General features: G+C 44.3%; 1 protein-coding gene across 2 annotated transcripts in view; it reads left to right on the top strand.

Annotated features, from left to right (window-relative positions):
• Positions 1 to 15,000, top strand: part of LOC143276387 (uncharacterized) — a 36,686-nt gene that overhangs the window by 9,606 nt on the left and 12,080 nt on the right. The window contains exons 2-6 of one of the 2 annotated variants that reach the window (XM_076580874.1): positions 1,408 to 2,493; positions 3,395 to 3,684; positions 5,870 to 6,104; positions 8,575 to 8,628; positions 11,415 to 11,736. In XM_076580874.1, coding sequence (XP_076436989.1) covers positions 1,431 to 2,493; positions 3,395 to 3,684; positions 5,870 to 6,104; positions 8,575 to 8,628; positions 11,415 to 11,428 — 1,656 coding nt within the window. In that variant the 5' untranslated portion in view covers positions 1,408 to 1,430 and the 3' untranslated portion in view covers positions 11,429 to 11,736. Of the gene's footprint in view, positions 1 to 1,407; positions 2,494 to 3,394; positions 3,685 to 5,869; positions 6,105 to 8,574; positions 8,629 to 11,414; positions 11,737 to 15,000 lie in introns of those variants that run through there. The other variant, XM_076580873.1, reaches the window with a different exon arrangement.

Genomic DNA, 15,000 nt, shown 5'->3' on the forward strand with positions numbered 1-15,000 from the left:
TAATAATAATAATGGATACTTATATAGCACACTATCCAGAAATATACGCTACACCACATCTGCCAAGCAGATGCCTGACCAGCAGCGTAACCCAACGCGCTTAGTCAGGCCTTGAGAAAAAAAAACCCTAAATAAATAATAATAATATAATTAAAAAAATATATATAAAAAAATAAATATATAAATAAAAAAACAAACCAAACCAAAACAAAACAAACAAAAAAATGATGCTAATAAAAAAAACTCCCCAAAAACCAAAACGAAAAAGCTACATCATATGTCACTGCATACACTACACAATGCTACTTAAAGTCATAGAATGCGAATACTATACTACATAAAGGCATAAGCATATATGTATATTCAGATGAGAACATATATCATAAATGAATACTTAAATCATGTGCTCATGTACCTTTGTATGATTTGTCGCAGACTTAAACATTGTGGCCCTGTACAATTTTAGATATCATTTATGAAATGTTTTATTTCGTTTTAGTTTCATTTGTTGGTTAAATCTTATTTTCAGCGTGAATATGTTTTGAAAGAATTGATTGCACGAGTGAGTTTGTGAAAAGGACTGATTGTTTGTTCTTTGTCTTATTTGATTTTTTTCTTTTCTCCCCCCCCCCTCTCTCTCTCTTTCTCTCTCTGTGTTCTGTTTTTTATTTTATTTTATTTATTTATTTATTTATTTTTTTTTATTACATGTCGCTTATTAATACCATGCTTGTGCCCCTCTCTCTCTGTGTTATTTTTACCATGCTTATGCCTTTATGTAGTATAGTATTCGCATTCTATGACTTTAAGTAGCATTGTGTAGTGCATGCAACGACATATATAATGTAGCTTTGTGTAGTGCAGCTTTGTGTAGTGCAGGGCGGGGACTGGATGAAAAAAAGCCCGCCAGTGCTTATCTATTGTCCTCGATAATAAAGAATTTGTCTTGTCTTGTCTTGTCTTGTCTTTCTTTTTTGGCGCCTGCGCTGCTCTTCGCATTTTTTCTGTAATGGTATGGTTGCATGTGTCTTTTTAGATCCATGTGCCCCTGTGGGATTTTTTTGGAATTAAAGTTCCACTGTTCACTCTGTTCATGGTTCACTGCAACACATCTCACTGCTCACACACGCAAAAAGCAACTTCACTTCCCAGCTTTTTTTCCCAACAGGCACGCAACAGATTAACACGCAGACAGAATATTCGAAGCTTAATTGTATCCTTCTGTTGTTGTTTTTTCGCACAGGCACACAGCAGATTAACACGCAGACTGAATATTCGAAATTTTATTGTATCTTGCATCTTTTTTTCACAGGCACATGCACCCTTTCCTTACATTTAACACCCCCGCTGACAGACGGATCTGGTCTCATCTCCATTCCACTAACCCCTCTTCCCCCTTCTCTGCAGGTCTCAACTCTTCGACACAAGCCATGCCACTGAAGCTGCCAAGCTTCCTTAAATCCGTCGCGCCAGGCAGACAGAAAGCTGGCCGGAAACACGTCACCAAACATGGCGGGTCTAAGAGTGGTGGTGGTGGTGTTGGCAGCGACGAACTCAAACATTCCCTGACCACTCAAGACGTTGCAACAGGAAGCATGGCTTCCGGCCAAGAGTTGAAACCGTTGAACGGATCTCCGACTGAGGTGGAACAGAAGCCGTGCACAGGTGCGTACAGGTGTGGCACTACAGGTGCGACAGAGACAGCCCCCCTCCAGTCCGCTCACGGAACTGATCGTAAACGTGTGGAAGCGACGAGACCTGTGCCAGGACCGACACACAGCGTTCGTGAACCGAATTCTGAAATTATGGAAGCAAAACCACTCCCAGAACGCACTCGTGGGGATTCTGAACCGACTTCTACACCCACGGAAAGTGCATCTGTCTTAAAAACTACTCACAGCTTATACGAACCAGACAGTCAGAGGTCCCGTGCTGCTGTTCAGAGCGTGGTAAGTGCCTCGCCCGGAGAAGAGAGATTCAGCCTGGAGATTCACAGCCCAGAGACTCTCCGTCAGATCTCTGGCACCAGTGACTACAGGAGTCTCAGTCTCACTTCAACATCTCCCGAACCGCCGCCGCCTTTCCAGCGCGAGACCGGAACCGGAAACGCCGCCTCCGCAGTGGCACGTGCATCGGAAGCTGAAGGTTTCCCGGACCTCTTGAGGTCATTGGAGAACGTGGATCTGCCCAGCATGTCGTCGGCTTCGGAGGCGTTCTACTCGTCAGATTCCGGCGTTCAGGAGGAGTGTCCGACAGTCATCGAAAGGAAGAGGGCCCCGGCAACATCGCCCTCGGAGAAAGCTCGGACTTCTAGGGTTGTTCAGCGTGGGACGTCTTCTGGAGGTTGTGTGCAGTCAACGAGCAGCTCTGTCATGTCTGGTGGTGGTGGTGGTGGTGGTTGTGGTGTTGGTGGTGAGAGAGTTTCTCCCCCTGTGTTGCTCAAAGACCTTGCCAGTGGGCTTTCATCGTCAGCGACGGTTCCAGTACGTGCAGGTAAATGTGTGTGTTTGAAGGTATTAAAAAAAAAATTCCTGCGCTTTCGTCTTCTAAATCTCATGCAAATCGTGTGTGTGTTTTGGGGTGGGGTGGGTGGGGATGGAGGTGATGTGTGTGTGTGTGTGTGTGTGTGTGTGTGTGTGTGTGTGTGTGTGTGAACATTATCTTTGATAGTCATAACAGTGGTAATAACGATGATAATGATTTCGTCATCATCATCGTCATCACTACTACTACGACGACTACTATTTATTTCGTGATTATTCCAATTGTTAGGATGGGTGTTTTTGTTCTCATTATTACTGTTACTATCACCAGCACCATCCTTCTCGTCCTCATCATCTTTATCATTATTGTTGTTATTTTTGCCATCATCATGATCATCATCATTATTATCCTTATTATTATTATTATTACTGTTATTATTACTATCATTACCATCATCATCACCGTCACTATCATTATCATTATCATCATCACCATCATCATCATCACCATCCTCATCATCACCATCATTACATCATCATCATCATCACCATCATCATCATCATCATCACCATCATCATCACCACCACCACCACCATCATCACATCATCATCACCATGAACATCATCATCATCACCACCACCATCACATCATCATCATCACCATCATCATCATCACCATCATCATCATCATCATCATCGCGATCATCATCATCGCCTTCATCATCACCATCACATCATCATCATCATCATCATCATCATCATTACCATCACCATCATCACCATCACCATCATCATCATCATCATCGCCATCATCATCACCATAATCATAATCACCATCATCGCCACCACTACCACCACCACCATCATCACCTTCATCATCATCATCATTAACCCCTGTACCATTCCTGCAGCACGTTCCTCAACCCCTGACAGCGGGATCTCCTCCAAACCCCCCACCTCCACCTCCTCCTCCTCCTCCTCCGTCACGGCCCCTGTGACGCACAACGAGGCACAGGAAGTGGCAGCCAGGGTGGCGGCACGTGCAGCATGTCTGAAGCCAGCCTTCTCCTCCCCGGTCGCTGTGGCTCCTGCCGACGCTGATCTGGACAAGGAGATGTTTCCCCAGACAGCCCTTCAGACACCCATAGCGGCGCTGAGGAAGAGCAGGAAGAGGCTGTGCTTGATGCTCAACATTGAGCAGGTATTTTTGTGCTGGGTTGTGTTGGGTGGGGGGGAGTGTTTTGGGTGGTGCTTGATGCTCAATATTGAGCAGGTATTTTTGTGCTGGGTTGTGTTGGGTGGGGGAAGTGTTTTGTGTAGTGTTTGATGCTCAGTATTGAGCAGGTATTTTTGTGGTGGGGTGTTGGGTTGGAGGGAGTGTTTTGTGTAGTGTTTGATGCTCAGTATTGAGCAGGTATTTTTGTGTCGGGCGGGAGGGAGTGTTTTGTGAAGTGTTTGATGCTCAATATTGAGCAGGTATTTTTGTGCTGGGTTGTGTTGGGTGGGGGAAGTGTTTTGTGTAGTGTTTGATGCTCAATATTGAGCAGGTATTTTTGTGGTGGGGTGTTGGTTGGGAGGGAGTGTTTTGTGAAGTGTTTGATGCTCAATATTGAGCAGGTATTTTTGTGGTGGGGTGTTGGTTGGGAGGGAGTGTTTTGTGAAGTGCTTGATCCTCAATATTGATCAGGTATTTTTGTGGTGGGGTGTTGGGTTGGAGGGAGTGTTTTGTGTAGTGTTTGATGCTCAATATTGAGCAGGTATTTTTGTGGTGGGGTGTTGGGTGGGAGGGAGTGTTTTGTGAAGTGCTTGATGCTCAATATTGAGCAGGTATTTTTGTGGTGGGTGGGAAGGAGTGTTTTGTGAAGTGCTTGATGCTCAATATTGAGCAGGTATTTTTGTGGTGGGTGGGAAGGAGTGTTTTGTGAAGTGCTTGATGCTCAATATTGAGCAGGTATTTTTGTGGTGGGTGGGAGGGAGTGTTTTGGGTGGTGCTTGATGCTCAATATTGAGCAGGTATTTTTGTGTTGGGTGGGAGGGAGTGTTTTGTGAAGTGCTTGATGCTCAATATTGAGCAGGTATTTTTGTGTTGGGTGGGAGTGTTTTGGGTGGTGCTTGATGCTCAATATTGAGCAGGTATTTTTGTGTTGGGTGGGAGGGAGTGTTTTGTGTAGTGCTTTATGTTGAATATTGAGCAGGTATTTTGTACTGGGTTGTGTTGGGTGGGGGGAGTGTTTTGTGAAGTGCTTGATGCTCAATATTGAGCAGGTATTTTTGTGTTGGGTGGGGGAAGTGTTTTGTGAAGTGCTTGATGCTCAATATAGAACAGGGTTTTTTTTTTTGCTGTTGATTGTTGTTGTTTTTGGGGGGTGGGGTGTGGGGTGTGGTGGGGGATAGGAGTTGGGGGTGGCAAGAGGGATGTTTATGTGTTGTAGTGGGGGTGGGGTGATGGACGTGTGTGTGTGTGTGTGTGTGTGTGTGTGTGTGTGTGTGAGGGGGTTGTCATGCTTGGTGCTTAATATTGAACAGATATGTTTGTGGTGGAGTGTGTTGGGGGGTAGGGGGGGTGTTGGGTGGGAAGGATCAGGAGTGTTCTGTGTGGTGCATGGTGCTCAATATTGAGCAGGCATTTTTTTTGTTTTGTTTTGTTTTGGGGGATGGGTGGGAGATAGGGGGTGGGGGTGGCAAGGAGGATGTTTATGTGTTATGGTGGAGGCAAGTGTTTTATATGGTGCTTGATGCCCAATATTTTGATGCTCAATATTGAGCAGGTATTTTCGTGCTAGGGTGTTGGGTGTTTGGTGGGAGTGATTGTGTAGAACTTGCTGCTCGACATTGAGCAGTTGTGTGTGTGTGTGTGTGTGTGTGTGTGAGTCAGTCTGTCTGTGATGCGTGTCTGTGTATGTCCTTTTTCATCATCATCATTATCGTCTTTTTCTTCTTACTGATGTTGGTGATGTTGTTATTTTCCCGTGCTTGCTGTTCCTTGCTTCCTCCTCCTCCTCTTCTTCCTCCTTTTCGTCCTCTACCTCCTTCTCTTCCTCCTTCTCTTCCTTTTCCTCCTCCTCTTCCTTCTTCCTCCTCTTCGTCCTCTGCCCCCTTCTCTTCCTCCTTCTACTCCTTTTCTTCCCCCTCTTCTTCCTAATCCTCCGTTTCCTCCTTCTCCCTCCCCTTCCTCCTCCTCTTCGTCCTCTGCCTCCTTCTCTTCCTCCTCTTCTTCCTCATCTTCCTCCTTCTACTCCTCTTCTTCCTCTCACTCATCTTCTTCCTCATCCGTTTTCTTCTTCACGGAACCACCACCACCCTGCTAATCACGCAACCTTCCTCCGCTGGCCTCCCTCCCTATCCCCCTTCCCCACTCCTCCCCCCCTGCACCTCCCCATCCCCAGATTCCAGTGGACAGTGAGTGGAGCCCGGACTACATGGGCCTGGCCGACATGCTGGGGTTCGACGCCGTGGAGATCCAGAACTTCTGGGTGCAGAACCCCACGGAGACGTTGCTGACGGAGTGGGCCAGGAGCCGCGGGGATCCCAGACTGTTGCCTCCAGTGCTGGACACTCTGCTGCAGTGTCTGGAGCGTCTGGGACGTCGGGACGTGCTCATGGAGTGCCACGGGCTGATCTGTGAGGCCTTTGGGGGTGGGGGTGGTGGGTAAAAAAACGTTTGGTTGGTTGGTTGGTGGGTTGTTTACTTGTTATTTATTCATGTATTTATTTATTTTTTGGTTTTTGTTTGTTAGTATTTTGTGTATGTTTGTTTATTTATTTGTTTATCTGTTTATACTTCTTCTCTTTGTTATTATAATATATATATATTTATTTCTACTACTTGTTATTATCAATATTATTAAAATACAACATGTAGTAGTAGTAGTAGTAGTAGCAGCAACAGCAGGAAGAGTAGTAGTAATAGCAACAGCAGCAGTAGTAGTAGAAGTATAACAGTTAGTATTATTGTTATTATTAATATTATTATTATCCTCCTCTTCTACTCCCTCCTCTTTAGCACCATCCATTTTATCTGCATGCAAGTGTATTTGTTTTTTGTGTGGATTTTCTACATAATTTCGCCAAGAACAACCCTTTTGTTGCTGTGGGTTCTTTTACTTGTTAAGTGCATGCTACACAAGGGGGTCTGGACCTCGGTTAATCGTCTCATCTGAATGATTAGCTTCCAGACAACCAGTCAAGTTCTAGTGGAGAAGGAGAAAATGCTGATGACTGTGGGATTCGAACCAGTGATGGGATTTTGTTTGTTGGTTTGTTATTTATATGTTTACATTTGTAAGTCTTTGGTTGAAGGGGTTTATTTGTTTTTTGTTTTTTTTAATATGTTTATGTGTGTCAGTCTTTGATTGATGAGTTTTTGTTTGTTTTGTATATTTAAAAAAATGTTTATGTTTGTGAGTTCTTGGTTGATGAGATTTTATTATTACTATTATTAATTTTTTTTTTTTATAATGTCCACGTTTGTCAGTAGTATGTGTTTACGTTTGTCAGTCTTTCGTTACGTTTTTTTGTTTTTTTGTTTATGTTTGTCAGTTCTTGGTTGATGAGTTTTTATTATTTTATATATTTATTTATTTATTTTTTTTTTATAATGTTTTCGTTTGACAACCTTTCGTTGATGAGTTTTTATTTGTTCTTTTTTTGTTTTTTGTTGTTTTTTGACTCACTTGTGTAAACAAAGTGAGTCTATGTTTTAACCCGGTGTTCGGTTGTCTGTGTGTGTGTGTGTGTGTGTGTGTGTGTGTGTCTGTGTCTGTGTGTCTGTGTGTCCGTGGTAAACTTTAACATTGACATTTTCTCTGCAACTACTTTGTCAGTTGACACCAAATTTGGCATAAAAATAGGAAAAATCCAGTTCTTTCCAGTCATCTTGTTTAAAACAATATTGCGCTACTGGGATTGGCACAAAAAAAATAAAGAATGAAGCCTAATTATATGCAAACTGCATTTACTGTTATATTTATATTTTTTGTATTCTCTAAACTTGGCACTTTGATCTGATATTCTGACTCAACAGCTAGAGCAGTCATTATTATCATTTTTTGTTCAAACAGGAACTTCTTTTGCTAAGCATGGAATTTTTATTTATTTTGCAAACGTTTTGGTGCAGATAGTAAAAAGGGGAAATTACTCTGTAATGCTAGTGGAGTTAATTTGCTTTAAACTGATCTTTCTCATCTTAAACATTACATTTTGAAACAAGAGAGGCAGGCCTTCAAGACTCACTTGTGATGCACTTTTAAAAAAAAATCCAAGCTTTTTATGTATTGAGTATAATTTCAAAATGTAATGTTTAAGATGAGAAAGATCAGTTTAAAGCAAACTAAGTTCCCCAGCAGAGTAATTTCCCTTGTTCTGCTATCTACACCAAAACGTTTGCAATAAATAAAACTTCCATGCTTAGCAAAAGAAGTTCCTGTTTGAACAAAAAATGATAATAATGACAGATCCTTTGTTGGGTCGAATATCAGATCAAAGTGCCAAGTTTAGAGAATACAAAAAATATAAATATAAGAGTAAATGCATTATACTCAATACATAAAAACTTGGATTTTTTTTTAAAGTGTATCACAAGTGAGTCTTGAAGGTCTTGCCTTTCTTGTTTTATAATGTTTTCGTTTGTCAATCTTTGGCTGCTGAGTTTTTATTTGGCTTTTTTTGTGTTTTTTATAATGTTTTCGTTTGCCAACCTTTGGTTGATGAGTTTGGGTTTTTTTCTTATGTGTTTACGTTTGTCAGTCTTTGGTTGAGAAGTGTTTTTTTTTTTTTTTTTTTTTTTCTATTTTGCTTAACGTTTACGTTTTTCGGTCTTTGGTTGATTTTTGTTTTTGTTGTTGTTTTGTTTACGTTTGTTAGTCTTTGTTTGATGAGTTTTTTTGTTTTTTGTTTTTTTTGGTTTTATCTGTTTACATTTGTCAGTGTTTGGTTGATATTTTGTGTGTTTTGTTTTGTTTGGTTTTTAAGCATTTCTGTTTGTCAGTCTATGGTTGATGAGTTTTTATTTTTTATCTTTTTTTCTTTATTATCTGTTTAGGTTTGTTAGTCTTTGGTTGAATGTTTTTTTGTTTATTTGTTTTAACAACAGTGGAAGATGTCAGTGACTATGTGGCTGAGCAACGTCTGTTGGAAGGTTACACTGGTGAGTGTTTTGTGTCTATACCTGTGTCTCTGTCTTTTGTCTATGTCACGTCTGTTGGAAGGTTAGACTGGTGGGTGTTTTGTGTCTATCTCTGTGTCTCTGTCTTTTGTCTATGTCACGTCTGTTGGAAGGTTAGACTGGTGGGTGTTTTGTGTCTATACCTGTGTCTCTGTCTTTTGTCTATGTCACGTCTGTTGGAAGGTTAGACTGGTGAGTGTTTTGTGTCTATACCTGTGTCTCTGTCTTTTGTCTATGCCACGTCTGTTGGAAGGTTAGACTGGTGAGTGTTTTGTGTCTATACCTGTGTCTCTGTCTTTTGTCTATGCCACGTCTGTTGGAAGGTTAGACTGGTGGGTGTTTTGTGTCTATCTCTGTGTCTCTGTCTTTTGTCTATGTCACGTCTGTTGGAAGGTTAGACTGGTGAGTGTTTTGTGTCTATACCTGTGTCTCTGTCTTTTGTCTATGCCACGTCTGTTGGAAGGTTAGACTGGTGGGTGTTTTGTGTCTATCTCTGTGTCTCTGTCTTTTGTCTATGTCACGTCTGTTGGAAGGTTAGACTGGTGGGTGTTTTGTGTCTATCTCTGTGTCTCTGTCTTTTGTCTATGTTACGTCTGTTGGAAGGTTAGACTGGTGGGTGTTTTGTGTCTATCTCTGTGTCTCTGTCTTTTGTCTGTCACGTCTATTGGAATGTTACACTGGTGAGTGTTTTGTGTCTACCTCTGTGTCTACCTCTGTGTCTGTTTTTTGTCTATGTCACGTCGTTTGAAGGTTAGACTGGTGGGTGTTTTGTGTCTATACCTGTGTCTCTGTCTTTTGTCTATGCCACGTCTGTTGGAAGGTTAGACTGGTGAGTGTTTTGTGTCTATACCTGTGTCTCTGTCTTTTGTCTATGCCACGTCTGTTGGAAGGTTAGACTGGTGAGTGTTTTGTGTCTATACCTGTGTCTCTGTCTTTTGTCTATGTCACGTCTGTTGGAAGGTTAGACTGGTGGGTGTTTTGTGTCTATACCTGTGTCTCTGTCTTTTGTCTATGTCACGTCTGTTGGAAGGTTAGACTGGTGAGTGTTTTGTGTCTATACCTGTGTCTCTGTCTTTTGTCTATGTCACGTCTGTTGGAAGGTTACACTGGTGGGTGTTTTGTGTCTATACCTGTGTCTCTGTCTTTTGTCTATGTCACGTCTGTTGGAAGGTTAGACTGGTGGGTGTTTTGTGTCTATACCTGTGTCTCTGTCTTTTGTCTATGTCACGTCTGTTGGAAGGTTAGACTGGTGGGTGTTTTGTGTCTATCTCTGTGTCTCTGTCTTTTGTCTATGTCACGTCTGTTGGAAGGTTAGACTGGTGGGTGTTTTGTGTCTATCTCTGTGTCTCTGTCTTTTGTCTATGCCACGTCTGTTGGAATGTTAGACAGTGAGTGTTTTGCGTCTGTCTCTGTGTCTATCTGTGTGCTCTCTCTGTTTCTCACTCTGCCTTTTGTCTATGTCACGTCTGTTGGATGGTTAGACTGGTGGGTGTTTTGTGTCTATCTCTGTGACTATCTCAGTTTCCTTCTGTTCTCTATTTCTGACGTGGGACAGTGTGTGTGTGTGTGTGTGTGTGTGTGTGTGTGTTTCAGAAATGTCGTCAATTTCAGACACTCGTAAAAAAACAACAACATACGACCAATAAACGAAAGCAAAAACTTTATCTCTTCTGAATGAGTAATCACTCACAGAAATTTAGTATTATCTGCCGGGAAGAGTTCAGTGGAAATTTCCGCACGACTTATGTCAGGCTTAAAAACAAAACAACCCACGTAACTAGCACTCGTTCTGTGTTGTCGCCAGTCGACAAACACGACAGTTGATCAGTGAGGATGTTCAGTGGGACACTGGGTTCATTGTCCCACACCCCTGACACAGGCGTGATGGGATGGCATTGTATTGTGATCAGTTTTCGTCACAAAGAGATTCCTGTGCGCGAAACTCTGGTTTCTCTTCTCGCGGAGAAAGCCTCGCCACTGTATAGCACCACTATTTTTTCCCTTCATGTGTGTGGAAATGTATTTGCTTTACTATCATAGTGGTTTAGTTAGTTTTTTGTGCGTAGTTTTGCCAGGGATAATCCATTTTGTTACCACGGTGTTCTTACTAGTGCGTGCTTCATACAGGACCACGGCTTATCTCATTCGAAAGACTAGCACCCACTCCATTCTGCACAAGGGAGCTCGGTTTACCATCTCATATCTCTTCTTCGTTCGTGGGATGCAACTCCCACATTCACTCGTATAAACACGAGTGGGCTTTTACGTGTATGACCGTTTTCTGCCCTGCCGTGCAGGCAGCCATACTCCTTTTTCGGCGGTGTTATCTTATTCGAAAGACTAGCACCCAGTCCATGCTGCGCAAGGGAGCTCGGTTTATAGTCTCATTTGAAAGACTAGCACCCAATCCAGCTCGGTTGATCGTCTCATCGGAGAGACTAGCCCTCACACCACCACTCAAGGTCAAGGTCTGGTTGGTGGGGTCAGGGGGTGGGGGTTGGGGACGGGATAGAAATCCTGCTCCTTTCACGGGACCCGAACCCGAGACTCACTTCCTGGTCAGGCGCGTGACTGCTCAGCCACCGCTTCCGTTACAAACAGGATGTTTTGTGTGCTGTTTCCATGCACCGCGGACCATGATGACCGGATATTTTGAAAAACAAACCTTGACCTTGCGTGGCCCGGTGTTTGGGAACTCATCCTTACGATTCTTCCTCGATCTCACAGCCACGTGTTCATGTGTCATTCTGTTTCCGTTTCCGTTTCAGCGCGTGCTGACTGATCCATATCCACGTCGTCACTAAAGGATAGAGGTCCTGCAGCTTTCTACGGCTATCGGGGCAGTGAATTCATGTCCACTGTGTCCAGGGCTTGGCATAGTAAGGCGGGGCCCAGTCCTCTCCTTCCGCCGTTTTAACCTTCCCCACCCGAAGTCAGGTACCCGTTCACACCTGGGTGGAGTGAGGAAATTCGGAGTAAAGTGCCTTTCCCAAGGACACAATACCATTCCGATGCGGGGCCTCGAACCCTGATCATTGGTGAACACTGGATCAGACGTCCAACGCCTAACCGACTCTGCCACGGCTTCTCCTTGACGCATCATATCTGTGGGGTTGAAGGGGGGGGGGGAGTGGATAAAGAAAGAAAAAAGATACGCATAAACTAATTGCGCTGGTCAGGGCAATTTGTTTTTATTATGTTATTTCTAAAACATTTCTTAAAAAATTGATTTTTCCCTTCCCTCATCCATCCATTCCACAACTCCTGCACTCACTCCTCAATATCTGTCTTTTGTGGTCGTTGTACAGGGCTACCTGCATATGGACAGAAAAGGAGTAAAGAAAAGTGTCATGGAAACGGGCAACAGACAATATTGACAAGGATATGGTACTTCTTGAATCAATACGGACATACAAGTCATGTGACGGATGTCTTCACAGTCATTCTAACGAAACGTTTAAAGGGCACTGTGACCTCAGTCACTCAGCCGAAACCGACCGCATTAGAATGAAGAACCCTACCACCACCAAGAACACCAAAAACAAGATGCAGAAAAATATCAGCAAAGGACACAGAAAGAGAAGGATCTTTGTGGAAGAGGAAGACGACAGTGAATTGAATCATGCACAAAAAAGCGACGATAGAGCTATTCAGTTAGTGAATTAAATCATGCACAAAAAAGCGACGATAGAGCTATTCAGTTAGTGAATTGAATCATGCACGAAAAAGCGACGACAGAGCTATTCAGTTAGTGAATTAAATCATGCACAAAAAAGCGACGATAGAGCTATTCAGTTAGTGAATTAAATCATGCACAAAAAAGCGACGGATAGAGCTATTCAGTTAGTGAATTAAATCATGCTCGAAAATGCGACGATAGAGCTAATCAGTTTCCTCACCAAAGCTGCCGTGTATTATGTGAATTTTGGTTTGATTAGATGTTTAATGAACAGGAACTGTTTATTACGTGTTGTTGACCAAACCGGCTTGTGGTTCATTGTGTGTTGCTGTGTGTGTGTGTGTGTGTGTGTGTGTGTGCAAGGGGGGTGGGGGTGGGGTGTAGGAGAGGGGGTATTGTATTTGTGTTTCCCTCTCAGTCCTTTGCCCTTCCCCCCTCTCTGCCCCCCCTCTCTCTGCCCTACCCCCCTCCCTCTGCCCCCCCTCTCTCTGCCCTCCCCCCCTCTCTCTGACCCCCCCCTCTGCCCTCCCCCCTCTCTGCCCTCCCCCCTCTCTCTCTGCCCTCCCCTCTCTCTCTGCCCTCCCCCCTCTCTCTCTGCCCCCCCTCTCTCTGCCCCCCCTCTCTCTCTGCCCTCCCCCCTCTCTCTCTGCCCCCCTCTCTCTCTCTGCCCCCCCCTCTGTCTGCCCTCCCCCCCTCTCTCTGCCCTGCCCTCTCTCTGCCCCCCCCCTCTCTGTCTCTGCCCCCCCCTCTCTCTCTGCTCTCCCCCCTCTCTGCCCCCTCCCTCTCTCTGCCCTCCCCCCCTCTCTCTGCCCTGCCCTCTCTCTGCCCCCCCCCCTCTCTGTCTCTGCCCCCCCTCTCTCTCTGCTCTCCCCCCTCTCTGCCCCCCCCCTCTCTGCCCTCCTCCCCTCTCTGCCCTGCCCTCTCTCTCTCTCTCAGTATGTGTGTCTGTGCGCGTGTGTGCTTCAACCTCTCTCCCTCCCACATTCTCACCTCTCTTCTTCCCCTCTGTCCTCTCCTGTCTGTCTGTCTGTGTGTCTGTCTATCTGTCTGTCTCTTCGTCTCTGTCTTTCTCTCTATCTCTGTCTGTCTGTCTGTCTTTCCATGTGCAAGTGTGTCCTTGCATCAGACACAAGCACGTGTGACCCTATTTCGAAATCTGTCTTTCTGTTGGGAAAACGTGTCATCGGGGTTTGAACTCTGTGGCTTGTTTGGGTCGTGATCTATTCCTGTATGACTTGGAAGTAATAATGAGAAACTTTTTCCAAGTTCTGACGTCACTTTCGTTTTACACACACACACACACACACACACACGCACACACACACACACAGAGCCGCACTCACTAATTCCACATATGGTATACATGAGATCATCTTGAAATCGGCAGTTGACTCAAGCTTTTCCTCTTCTTCTTTTTGAGAGAGAGAGGTCAGAAGAGAGGGAGAGAGAGGTCAGAAGAGAGGGAGAGAGGGAGAGAGAGACAGAGAGGTTGAAACACACGCTCACAGACATATATAGAGAGAGGAGAGTCAGAGAAAAAGGGGCAGAGAAAGAGAGAGAGAGAGGGAGAGAGAGAGAGAGAGGGAGAGCGAGAGAGAGAGAGAGGGGCAGAGAGAGAGAGAGAGGAAGAGAGAGGGCAGAGAAAGAGAGAGAGAGAGGCAGAGAGAGAGGTGGGCAGAGAGAGAGGGAGAGAGAGAGAGAGTGGCAGAGAGAGAGAGAGAGGTGGGCAGAGAGAGAGAGGGAGAGAGAGAGAGGCAGAGAGAGAGAGGGGTGGGCAGAGAGAGAGAGAGAGAGAGAGAGAGAGAGAGAGAGGGGGGGGGGGGTTTGGGCAGAGAGAGAGAGAGAGGGGGGTGGGCAGAGATAGAGAGGGAGAGAGAGAGAGGCAGAGAGGGAGAGAGAGAGAGGCAGAGAGAGAGAGAGAGGGGGGTGGGCAGAGAGAGAGAGAGAGAGAGAGAGGTGGAAAGAAAGAAAGGAAAGGACTTGAGAGAGGAACCATCAAGGTCTTTTTCTCTCCCCCCCTCCTTCCTCCATCTCCACTGAAAACATAACCGAGACATCATAGACAAGGGAGACTTACGACATCAACAATGACCCCAGCACTGAACAACTTGACCTCTGTCTTTGGCCGTTGGGTCATCACGTGCCACTGACAGGCATGATGTCACAGTGATTCATTACAGCAGCCAACACAGCCTGTATTCTCGCACAGGAAAGAACGGCTTCTCAATACCCGTGACTTCCTAGAATGTTACTTTTTCTGGATTTATTCGTTCATTTCCTGCTGTTCTTTAGGACTTCCTAGAATGTTGTTTTTACTGGTTGTATTCGTTCATTTACTGCTGTTCTTTAGGACTTCCTAGAATGTTGTTTTTACTGGTTGTATTCGTTCATTTCTTACTGTTCTTTAGGACTTCCTAGAATGTTGTTTTTACTGGTTGTATTCGTTCATTTCCTGCTGTTCTTTAGGACTTCCAGGAATGTTGTTTTTACTGGTTGAATTCGTTCATTTCCTGCTGTTCTTTAGGACTTCCTAGAATGTTGTTTTTACTGGTTTTATTCGTTCATTTCTTACTGTTCTTTAGGACTTCCTAGAATGTTGTTTTTACTGGTTTTATTCGTTCATTTCTTACTGTTCTTTAGGACTTCCAGGAATGTTGTTTTTACTGGTTGTATTC

The sequence above is a fragment of the Babylonia areolata genome, chromosome 32 (assembly GCF_041734735.1).
Source record: "Babylonia areolata isolate BAREFJ2019XMU chromosome 32, ASM4173473v1, whole genome shotgun sequence".
In the NCBI taxonomy this organism is placed as follows: domain Eukaryota; kingdom Metazoa; phylum Mollusca; class Gastropoda; order Neogastropoda; family Buccinidae; genus Babylonia; species Babylonia areolata.